This window comes from Calypte anna, chromosome 1 (genome assembly GCF_003957555.1).
Source record: "Calypte anna isolate BGI_N300 chromosome 1, bCalAnn1_v1.p, whole genome shotgun sequence".
Taxonomy (NCBI): domain Eukaryota; kingdom Metazoa; phylum Chordata; class Aves; order Apodiformes; family Trochilidae; genus Calypte; species Calypte anna.
Window position 1 is genome coordinate 74,260,515 of NC_044244.1, and position 12,023 is coordinate 74,272,537.

The following is a 12,023-nucleotide window of genomic DNA, read 5'->3' on the forward strand; positions in this document are numbered from 1 at the left end:
GCACAGATGTGTCAGACAGATGTTTTGTTCAGCTCTCAACATTTATAATCCCAATGGTTACTTTCCAACTCTAACAGCTGAAAGACTAAAACTGTTGAAAAATTAAAACAGTCACTTTAAGAGTAAAAATAAATAATTTAATGTATAGTAAAACTGACAGATTGTTCCTTAAATAAACTAATAATATTAGAAAAAGAGGGACACATCCTGTAATACAATCTCTTACAATACAAAAGGTTTCTTAAAATAAATATATCCATCCAACAATATCAACATTTACATTGGCTACAAATAAATGACAAAAGCTATACTTCACTAACATGGTAGTGAATCCATTTCATTTTATGTAAAGTTAATGTTTAATTTTTAGTTTTCATTTTATAGCCAGTAGCTGGCTATAACTCTCATGCCACACTGGTTTACATGGGTGCTTAAGCATCTTCCTTTTTTTATTGGTCCATTTCATCTGCTTTCTTGTCAACCAGAACAACTATTTTCTGCCTTATTAAGGCAAATATCTTGCACCTGTTCATTTTTATCCCCACTGCTAGGACAAGGACTATAATTAAAGATATAGATTAGTTTCTCTTTGGCTTTGCAAATGTGGGTCAAATAGCTGTCTATTCACTAGCACCAGTAGCTAATTATTGAAGTACACAGTTAATTTGACTTGAGAGATTCCTGTCGTATTCAGATGCATTAATAAAATACATTACTTCTTGATGTTTGTTCCCTTATTTCTATTTCATGTTACAGAAGAGAAAAATAGACTATATACCACATTATCTGAGCAAGGGAATAATGAAAGTTAAATCTCACTTAAGAAGATAGTGCAAAAGTTCTGCATGCAATTAAAGAAAACAGAGACGATAGTTTTCAGGCTGTTTTATGAGGAAAGAACAATGGGGAAATGTGGCATATGAAATTAGCAGGGAAAAAAAAAGACACAAGCATGGCTGCATGTGATCATTAAGGACGATGCTGTGTAGATAATTCTGAATTAGCCAAGAAAAGCAGAGAGGAGACATGTACAAGACTGCTTTTAAAACTTGTACAGGGAAACCACATTTAATTGAAGGGCAAGACAAAGCAAAGGTTTCATAGTCAGCAGAGCATGCATCATACAAGATGCATGATTTTCACACGAATGAAATAGATTATTCAGATAATTCAGATATAGGTTATTGAGATATCAGGACAAAAATAAAGGAGGTAGAGGTGTTACAGGAATACAACACTGTTATAAAAATACCACATTTTCCCTTTACAATATTGCATCACACACCACATTTATAAGGTAACATATTTAGAAGTGTTTCTTCCCAATGAGTATCTCCCTAACCATGGTGTTATTAACAGATAGAAGTAGCCCATTTCTTCTAGGTGGAAGATGAGAAATCTTTCCATCATTTCTCTGAAAGTTAAAATAGTACATTATTAACCTTAAAATGAAACTTTAGTTAGATAGTTCATCATACTCTTTTCTGTCCCTTTTAGACTGTATTTTCTATGAACCCTGACAAGCTATAAGGAACAAAAGGATATTGAGAAACGGAACTCACGACTTGATGCTGTTCTTGACCCTTGATAAGAGTACTGAGAAAAAGCAACATGATTTAATCACAAACCATACTTATACAGATTCTGTGGTGATTCATGAGCTTAGAGCTATTCTGAAAGCACACAGGTGTGGCTCAGTAAGTTGGGTATGGAGAACAGTATCTCCATCCACTGCTTTCAGTAAAACTGAAAAACTCATAAGACTTGTATAATGACATTTCAGTCAAGACAAATCTAAGTGAATTGGAATCATTGCTAGTTGCTGGAATTAGCTAGAAAACCTGGAAAAATGAAAATATGTGTGCATACTAAATTATAAAACCAAAAAAACCAACATCAACAACAGCAACAACAAAACAAAACCAACAAAAAAACAACAAAAAAAAGAGAAACCAACCCCCAACTATGAAAATACAAAAATCAGGAGGCTTCTTCATCCTCAACTGTGAAAAAATCTGAAGTTCATTTCCAGATTACCTATCCTGTTTTACCTGGATTAAAATTTGTTTTATAAGCATTCAAATAAGAACATAAAATGAAGAGAAAGATTTTTAATTATTTGGCTCTCCATTAGGGTACGCACATATTAAGACAACAGAAATGCAAGAGAAGATCTGAAAAACTTGGTTGGAGCCTTTAGCTAACCCGTCTCATCAATACTCTTTTAAGCATCAGCAGACCAAACAGTGAAACCTAGGTTATAAGCTAAGCATTGTAAGACTGTCTTGAAAACTGAATATTTTACAATTTTCCTAATACTGTTGTGCAAAATATATTTACTTACAAATCTCAACATCTTTCCAGAAAGATTTCCCTCCTTTCATGTGTATGCTTCTGCTCTTTGTAAACAGCCTCTCTAATGTGTAGTACTCACATGTTAATGTAACAGAAGCTGGGTCAAGCTTTAACCCGTTACATTCAGATGTCCCAGGACTGAAAGTATCATCTTCATCATAAATATTTTGACGTAAAACATTCCGTATGAAATTTGGGTTCATTGTGTTTTCCATAAATCCTTCTGTTGATGGTGGTACAGAAAACTCTAGCTGATAAAACACAGTGGAGCTTTCATTACTGAAAAACAAAGTCAAGTATGAATGTCTTCAAGTCCCCACTGGATCCTTTCTTTTTTGAGAAGGCTGACTTTTTTGACAGGGATTTTTTAAAAACTTGTTTTAAAGGAAAACATTATAAAAGAAAACTGCCACCAAAAAAATCCAGTTTTCCCCACCCCCTCCCTTCTTAGAAGAGCTCTTGACAATAACTGGGCATGTACCTGAAGCTAACCTGAAATATCTTTTCAAATGTACAAAGGGCAATTGGACATACGACCTAATGGGGTGACATTTTCAGCACTTCTGCTTCACAGCTGTGTCACGATAAGAGGTGTTGGGATATTTTATGCATAGGTTAGCTGAAAACTTGCAGAAAGGTTTGCTCTCCTGCTAGCAGCACCTGGGGCCACTCAACTTTGCTTCCAACCCAGATGTGGAGTGGGTTATGCAAACCACAGAACTGGAGGTCGTCTCTGGAAATGTCATTGTTTGTGGTGTGCCAAATCCACTGACTACAATTCAACAGTTTTATTTTGTACTCACATCATTTAAGATATTAAAAAAAACATTTGTTGGATGGCAGAAAAGGGAAAGAGACACAGAGGCAAGGAGAAAGAGAGAAATTAGCTAGTCAGCACATATGCAAAACTACATCTCTGTCGTTCACAGTCTAAATCAGTAACTTTTATCTGTCAGGCTAAGGAACTACAACTCAGTCATTGAACAAAGATGGTATGCCCAAGGCTGGCACTGCAGGGGAGCAAATTCCCCAAAGTACCCTCAGGACCACCACTTCCCACAGCCTAAGGGGCTTCCTCTGCACTTGCTTACTCAAGAGCCTTGAGACTTTCCAAATCTAACTGTAGAGAAACAAGATAAACCAGGTGCCTCGAGTTGCCAAAGAGTGGGTGTGAGTCCACCTGTGCCTGGTTAGGGCAGGTCCCTATTACCAGGGGGCCAATAAAGGTGGGACACACACCCACAGAGAGAAGCTCAGCTCATTCTGATGTGAGGCAATGGAGAAGTCAGCAGCTCGTTGAGCCTCAGGAGCAAGAAAGGCTCCTCCTGCTACATCTAACTCCCTTGATTTTCTCCTGTCTATCTAATTCAGTTTGTAACAGCTCTTTTCCATAGTACTTGGAAAAGGTCTCTGACTACCTTCTCTTGCCTCTCTGCTACCTCTCCATGGCAGGAACATGCAGCAGTTGAACTTTTTAATTCCCCTTTTCCCCTCTGCTGTACATTCCCCCCTTCTGTTGTCAATCTGTGCTGTCTCCATAGATTAAAATTTACAGGCTCCAAGACAGTAAACTCCTTAGCCTCCCTCCAGTGCCAGTTTCTACCCAGAGTAAGATCCTCCCTCTGTTCCAGCTGGAAGCTTTCTTTTGCCTCTGCAAGGCAGGCCTGGATGCTATTCCCTTTCTTCCCACCACTGCTACTCCTCTGGCTACACCAACCTTCAGTGGCTGAGCTTCTCCTTCCCTTGTGAGCATTCCCCATCCGGGATTTCCTAACCTCCCCTCTGCTTCTGGCTCTGCCTCTCCTGTTCCACCAGCCTCTCCAACATTCTGGTGCTTTGAGAGTTGCTTCTACTGCTCAAAGTAGAGTCAGGGTGTAATAAACAAACCAGTAATGCAACATTACTATTTTCGTTTTCAGACTTGCATGCCCCTGTTGCTTTTAGTTTCTCTGGGAACAAAAGGAGTTGTCCCCTCCTCATGAACCCTGTTTCATTTGTTTAGGGCTATTTAAGCAACATCAATCTCAAGTGGTTCCATCATCTTTTTTTTCCTTCTAGGTAATACCTTTGAATCTGTTCATTAAGGGCTGTATTTGTAACCAAGTAAAACAGATACAATACTTCACACAAACAAAACGTCACTGTATGTCATGATATATATTATCAGCAGTGCTTGCTGCTTACACCAGAGGATGCTACAACCAGTTTTCACTACCTGTACTTGTAACGTTTGCCCAAACATATATGTCTCATAAAATGCTTGGAATTTCCAGATAATTTTGGTAACAAAATTTCTTACCTGAAATAATGCACCTGAGCTGACCTAAAGTAGCGTCCTAGAGCTGGAGATGAACTATAGACATCTGTTAACTTGAAAAGAAAAAAAGAAAAAAAAAAAGAAAAGAATATTTCTTAAACCCTTTTTCCCACAGAAGGAAGTACAGCAAATGACTTTTACAAGGCATTTTAAGGAACATAAACACCAATGCTGAAGGTCAAATATCAGCAAATATATGGCCTGGAAAATAGACACAATCCTTTTAAGCTTGAAAGACAAGTTAATCTTTACCCCATCCCTGAAAGCATCGCCCCCTCCCTGGCAGTGTTCAAGGCCAGGTTGGATGGGGCTTTGAGCAGCCTGGTCTAGTGAGAGGAGCCCCTGCCCATGGCAGGGAGTTTAGAACTCGGTGATCTTGAAGGTCCCTTCCAACCCAACCCAACCCAACCCATTCCGTTATTCTGCGAATCTGTATGTTTGAGTAATTATTATATTACCTTAACACAACAGAGGCATTCAGGGTTAACCAAAAGTATGTGCTCAACTTGCCATGTGCAATCTATGTTGTTTGGTTTTGTTTTTTATATTACCAAAAAAGCCTTCTCTACTCTTATTTGAAAGAGGAAAAAGTTCTCTTTACTGAGACTTCCCCTCCACAACCAGTCTATATGATCACTTCCATGCCTGCTGGGCTTGTTTCAGCTGAAACTCAGAGTTATCATGGCTCAATGGAAATGGCAGCTATAAACCCAGGCTGCCATCATGTCCTTACAGGACAGTGCAACGCACAGGATTTTTTACCAGCATTGGGTTTAGATAACCTTCACAGCCCCCTTCTAACCTAAAATTATACTTGAAAAACTACAACTCAGAATTTTTTGTGGACTTGCAAATGACTGAGTTGCAACACAGAGAAACATAAACCTCTTGAAAAGGAAAACGTTGTGTTAAAAGCAGAATCAGCTGTGCCAAGAACTACATCCACACATACCCTCTTAGTAATGTCTTCAGAGAATAGCTGTGGGAGACCACACATTAACTCCAAAGTTCCTGAAAAGTTGTGCCAATTTCCACTGTTTAGTAGTGCATCAGGATCCCAATAGTCATCCTCATCTGTGTAAACATCTAATGTTCAAAAGGAGATAGAAAGGGGAGGAAAAAGTTCCAGTTAGCAAAAGTATTGGAAAAAAAAAAAAGAAAACCAACAACCTGCTGGCTTTCTCACAAATGTCCTTGGTATTTACTGACTGGGAATGACAGAAAGAAAGTGCAAGTCACCTGAAGAGAAGTGACAGCACATGGAGTTCAGTCACCTGCCTCCATTACTGAAAGTCAGCTACTCTGGGAGCCTGACAGACATTGACACCACACAAGGGGATGTAACTGATTCATGGCACTTGTTGCAATGTTATGAGCGTAATTTCCATCCTCATTCCCCTGTCTGGTGATATTTTCTCACTTAGCTACCAACTGGAATTGCCATCTGATCAGCATAGAAGTTGCTTGCTGTCTGCTAAAATGAAAGCATTCACATCCACTACTGAACAAAACACTCTCTGCAGTCAGCATCCTCGTCCCTTCAGCAGTTTACAGGGGCTTAAAGGATGCTACTGTTCAAATTGTGTTATATTTGGGTTGTACATAGTTTATATTTTTGCTGAGGATGAACCAAGAGTGAGATACTTACTAGAATAAAGGATTAGGCTGATGAGAATAACCAGGAAGAAGACTAGAAAAATTGTGGTTATAACCATCCATAGTTTACACCTCCAGAAAATTACATTCCCGCATGATTTCCAGTGATCTGTCTCCTAGTAACAAAAGGAAGGGAGATGTTGATTAATGAAATATGGGAGGGAAAAACATTTAAGCATGTATTTATTATAACATTTAGAAACAAAAAAACCCCACATAGATGTGAGAGTCTCATTAGTTAAGCATTTCCCTGCATCAGGGGGCCCCACACTTAAGTACGACTGCAGGTGAGTGTGTACACCTGAAGAAGGTGAAGAAGCGAAGGACATTCACAGGTAGGTTATTGCTTGAAAAAGATGCATCCTTCCCCATTTCTGCAGAATTTCCAGTTCTTGAATTGTCCATAAAGTGCTACAAAGGTGCATTCATGGCTTCCAAATTTTATTTTCATAGAATCATAGAATTTTCAGGGTTGGAAGGGACCTTTAAGATCATCCAGTTCCAACCCCCATGCCATGGACAGGGACACCTCCCACTAGATCAGGCTGCTCTAGGTCTGGCCTTAAAAACTTCCAGTTATGGGGCTTCCACCACCTCTCTGAGCAACCTGCTCCTGTGTCTCACCACACTCATGGTGAAGAACTTCCTCCTAACATCTAGTCTAAATCTACCCTCCTCTAGTTTGAATCCATTTCCCCTAGTCCTATCACTACCTGACATCCTAAAAAGTCCCTCACCAGCTTTCTTGTAGGCCCCCTTCAGATACTGGAAGGCTACATTAAGGTCTCCTTGGAGCCTTCTCCTCTCCAGACTGAACAACCCCAACTCTCTCACTCTGTCTTTATAGGAGAGATGCCCTCTGATCACCATCATGGTCCTTTTCTGAACATCTTCCAGCACTTCCATTTTGCTCCTGTAAAAGGGACTCCAGAACTGGACACAGTACTCCAGGTGGGGTCTCATGAGAGCAGAGTAGAGGGGGAGAATCACCTCCCTCCACCTGCTGGCCATGCTTCTCTTGATGCAGCCCAGGATCTGGTTGGCTTTCTGGGCTGCAAGTGGCTCATGTTGAGTTTCTCATCCACCAGCACCCCCAAGTCTTTTTCCTCAGGCAGCTTTCAAGCCCAGCTTATATCAGTGTTTGGGGTTGCTTTGACCCAGATGCTGGTCTTGTTAAACTTCATGAGGTTGGTATGGGCCCACCTCTCCAGCCTGTAGAAGTCCCTCTGGGTGGCATCCCTTCTCTCCAGTGTGTCAGCCACACCACACATCTTGGTGTCATCAGCAAATTGCTGAGGGTGCACTCAATGCCACCATCCACGTCATCAGTGATGATGTTAAATAAGAGCAGTGCAAGCACTGATCCTTGAGGGACTCCACTTGTCACTGGCCTCCACTTGGACACAGACCCATTGACAGACAGCCATCAAGCCAGCTCTTAATCCACCGAGTGGTCTGGTGGATTAACCCAGCACTGATTTTAAATGTACACAGATCTGATTCACATTTCACAAGCTGTTCATGTAGTGTTTGCCATCTCTCCCAACCAAACAGGTATCTATGGAGGAATTTCCAAAATTGTTCACCTCTGGGATGTTGATTATATCACTCTGCATAGCTCCTGCATGCCAGCACCCAGAGCAAGCAGACTATTAATCATTAGATAATATTGCAATAAAGAACAGTGGAAAATAACAGAGACTTTTATAGCTGGCTCTCTTTTTCTTCTGAAGAATGGAAACTTGAAGGCTACTGAGTACATTTAGCAGAAAGTTCACTGCAGATCTCACCTGTTCTAGATCACAAGGAAACTCTTCTCAAATAAATTTGTTTATACAGGAAAGGACAATATCTGCCTTCCATTTAATTTTAATAAGATTTCAGACCACAGCAGAAGTTACTGTTTTATTAGCCACCCAAGAAATACATATATATATGTATATATATTTAAAAACTCAAACCCTTAAGTGATACAATACAAATAAAAAACCCTCCAACTATTTTGTTCCACAGCCAGAAGACTGAAAGAAGGGTGTGAATTCATAAGAAAGTAGACCATGCTGACTTTTCAATTCCTCCTCCTCCCCCATCCACTGCAAACTCAGCTGTAAACTGCATGTCCTTATTGACATTGATACCTGGTGAGGAAAAGCACTGCTGGCAGCTTGCTGGGCCACACACATGTGCTCATTGGCAGGAATTAGTTAATTACCATTAACCCAGGTTACATCCCTATGCTTTCTCAACTTTCTAAGAACCCACCATAACAGGAAGCCTCTCACTGAATTTAACTGACATCCACCAGCTGGCTTAAAGCTTCTTTGGGGGTGGCAGATGAACAGGGGGAGGAAGCAGACACCCACAGAAAGATATCACAAGAGCAGTTTTGCCTGGGGGAGGAGCAGGGAAAGCTCTCTCTCCAGACACCCCTGCACACAGAATTTTGGTGGAGAATAACAGGCAAAAGGCCTGTGAGCTCTATGTGGCTTCACTTACATCATGCTTTCAGTTATGGTCCTGTTTACATATGTATTTTTTATTTGTTTTTTTAAATGTATTAGAAGAATGTAGCTTCAATTTAATACTTACCCCTAGCATATCATTCTGTACCTGAAAAAAGAAAAAAATGCCAGTAACTACTGCCTAGAGTACAACTATGAAATCAGACACAGTAATATCAGTTGAGAGAGAGAGTTACCAAGGCCAAGTTTCGATTGAGGCACATATTTAGACCAGCACAAAAGTGTGATTCTTAATCACGCTCAGCAAACTCATTGCAAACATTCAGCTCCCCAGCTATTCCCTACCTGTTGGGCCAACACCCTCTGGACATTGCCCCTATACATCACAAGAATTCTGGGAGGGAGGAGCATCAGAGAGAAATTCCCCAGTGGGCAGGGCAAATTTTTTTATCAACCTACCACATGAGGAGGAAGCAAGGGCTTGTTTTCCAGCAGTCCCTATAGGATTGAAAGCCAATTGCCAGAATGACCAGAAACAGAGTCTAGCTGAAAACTCAGTTCTGGGAAGGGGAAGGCTTAACAGAAACCTCAGGGTCAAGTTTCTCAAGGCAGCGGAGTGGATCTAGCTCACCCCCTTCCCTCTCCTGTTCCTCTTTCTACCTCCCTAGAATTTGTCTGACCCTGCAGCAAGCTGTTTCATCCTAATCAAAGCAGAGGAGAAGTTACTGGCCCTTGATAGAGGAGAGTAAATGGGCTTTTGCCTGGACATGGGAATGAACCAGCCCACAGTGGGACCCACGTGGGAGCAATTGCTGTTGCCTGGCCGGAGCAGGAAGGGAGGGGTGGAGTGTTTAATGCAGATGATTTCTCAGGAAGGCTTTTCCCCTCAGGGAGGTGGGAAACTTCTTAGCTCTGCCACTCCTATTCCCTCTGCTCTGGAGTAAGTAATGAAAACCATTGTAAAACAGTCATTTGTGAGTATATACTACCCCTCTGCCAGCATTAGTCTGTTTCATAGTTCTGAGCTAAAAAAATAGGGGCTACCTCCCTCAGGACTCACACGCTGGTCTAAACAGAGGCTTTGAGGCATGCTATTCAAACAAACTCGTAATTTTCAGCAGCAGCAAATTACACAAAGATAAAAAGTGAACCTAGCATGGTCTGTTGTAGAACATTGTCTTCTTGTTTTGATAGTTTTCTGATTAATCTATTCTAAAAGAAAGCCCATTTTTAATATAAGTTTCAACTTTTTTGCTTTCTGGTTTTGAGCCCAATCCCACTGACAGTACTTGGCAAGAGAAAGCAAAAATATGGAGTGCCGCTTACAACCTTATTTCCTAAGTTAAAGTTCGCAAATAACCAAACAGCAAAAAATTAAAATATATTTAAAATCTCACCCCAGCAGTAGAATTGGGAAGGAAAGAAATGTGTAACAGGTTTTCAGCTTTTACTCTTGAGTGAATAACATTTCCCTATCCCTTGACTGACAAATTAATCCACCTTACAAGATGTTCTTGTGAAGTGTCATTTCTTTTAGCGTGGTATGTTCCCCAACAGCAAATGAGCAAGTAAAATTCTTACCTTTCTTGTTTGAGCATTTAGAGGTTTGTCATGATCAGCCTCATTTTCCTCCACGTTGTCTTCTTGTAATTCAATAATCTCATGCTCTTGACCAGCGTTTTGACTTTCCATAGCTTCTGTTTCAGCACGAGGACCTCTGTCTCTGAAGGAAGCACAGAGGCAACTCATTTCCTTCTGGTTTCAGCAGCTGTGGTCAGTACCAATTCTGGTGCAAGGCTGGAGACAGTAGCAGTGGGAGTAGGAATAATTTTCACAGGAATGATCTCAAAACATTGATAAAGGAGGAGAATTCCTTGGAAGGACACATAACGTCATCTGCTGTAGCTACAGAGAAATGCCAGGCAGAGGGAGTATCGATTAGCCCAGTTCCCAGAATTACAGCCCTCAGCTCTGCAATACTAGGTTTTCCAGTTCGTCTGCCTTTCTGTACCAGCCCTTGACAAGCATGAGCAGGTGACTAAACCTTCAGTAATGTTGTCATTTGTTGAGGCAATGTTGGAAGAAACCAGGTTTTTTTCCCTGCTGTCATCAGCCAAAACAGTAAAATGTTCTTGCTGTTATCCCCGTAGATAAACAGATGCGATACTGAACAGTACAAACTGAGTAAAAGATCACATAGCTTGTGGCTCGGTTAGGCTACAAAGGGAATTTATAATATACATCAACAGTTTTAATTTTATTCTCCCTGTATAGTTGATAAAGAGAGAAACACTAGTGACCCTTGTTGCACAAAGAGTCCTCTCTCTAGCTGTTATGTACCCCAAAATCACCTGTATCACTTATAGACCATACGTCTATTCACCTACTTAAATCCAATTTAAACCTGAGAAGCCAATTCCATGTAAAAAAACAATAGGGCAAATCTGAAAAGAGGAGGAAAGTGGCCTTCAATTTAAGCCTGTGCTGTACAGGGCATGCTTTTATGAAGTAAACCATGGTATAAGTTGTGATTTGGTCTGTACTGGCTTCCCACAAGAACTCTCTCATGCTACTTATATGAGTCACTCATTAGAATTTTTAGCAGCCTGGGGCTGATTCCTTCCCCCACTCACCCAGTGCCCTTTATCCTACCTCCTCTTATTTCTCCCATTTTGACTCCATCCTCGTGTTTTTCCTTCCTCTCAACAGAGTGGTTTTCCTCCTTTTGAGCAGAGCACCTATCTCACCTCTGGATCAAAAGGGTTGGACAGGCAGCTGATAACTGCACTCTTTCTCACTCCCTTATCCCAGCTCAGGGAGAATCATGCATTAAGAGGAAAACAAAGCCTCCTTCTCCAACTCCCTCCCTTGTTGGCTGAGCATCCACTCACAATGCTGCTCCTTCTTTTTCTTGCCAAATCCTGAGGTTGCTTTTCCTCCCCTTAGATTTTTCCTGTTGTGCAACTCATCTGGTTGCTGATGCCTGGAACGTTGCCAAAAGTTAAGATTTCTGATGCTGTGTCACAGCCACCACAGCAAAAGCACTACATCAAGCTGAACACACAGCTTGGTTTCATTCAGCAAATAAAAAGAAATACAAATTTCTCTCCTTTTATTTCTGGAGAAATCTTAAAACTCCAGAGAACTGAAGATGAAGCTGAGCAGTCATCAAGATTAAAACACATATCTGCATCTGCAAGATTTTACCTTCAACATCTTCACCAGAAAAAGCT

The 12,023-nt window shown here is 40.8% G+C and overlaps 1 protein-coding gene across 4 annotated transcripts; it reads right to left on the bottom strand.

Moving 5' to 3' along the window:
* Window positions 1-203: 203 nt before the first annotated feature.
* Window positions 204-10,717, bottom strand: C1H3orf52 (chromosome 1 C3orf52 homolog). 4 transcript variants are annotated; one of them, XM_030460633.1, is made up of 7 exons: window positions 10,372-10,717; window positions 8,918-8,938; window positions 6,321-6,444; window positions 5,625-5,758; window positions 4,655-4,725; window positions 2,435-2,634; window positions 204-1,414 (listed from the first exon to the last, which is right to left on the bottom strand). In XM_030460633.1, coding segments are annotated over exons 1-7 (720 nt in total). In that variant the 5' UTR covers window positions 10,540-10,717; the 3' UTR covers window positions 204-1,412. The 4 variants fall into 4 exon arrangements, with proteins under 4 accessions (XP_030316493.1, XP_030316477.1, XP_030316485.1 ...); XM_030460617.1 differs by lacking the exon at window positions 204-1,414 and having other exon boundaries at window positions 2,260-2,634; XM_030460642.1 differs by lacking the exon at window positions 204-1,414 and having other exon boundaries at window positions 2,560-2,606.
* Between the last annotated feature and the right edge of the window lie 1,306 nt (window positions 10,718-12,023).

Excerpts from the sequence above, each read along its gene's own strand:
- C1H3orf52 (XM_030460617.1), bottom strand. The coding sequence starts at position 10,539 with ATGAGTTGCCTCTGTGCTTCCTTCAGAGACAGAGGTCCTCGTGCTGAA. Across the intron at positions 6,445-8,917 it reads TACAGAATGATATGCTAGGG|GAGACAGATCACTGGAAATC; the intron begins GTAAGTATTAAA and ends TTTTGTTACTAG. Across the intron at positions 5,759-6,320 it reads CAGCCTAATCCTTTATTCTA|ATGTTTACACAGATGAGGAT; the intron begins GTAAGTATCTCA and ends TTTGAACATTAG.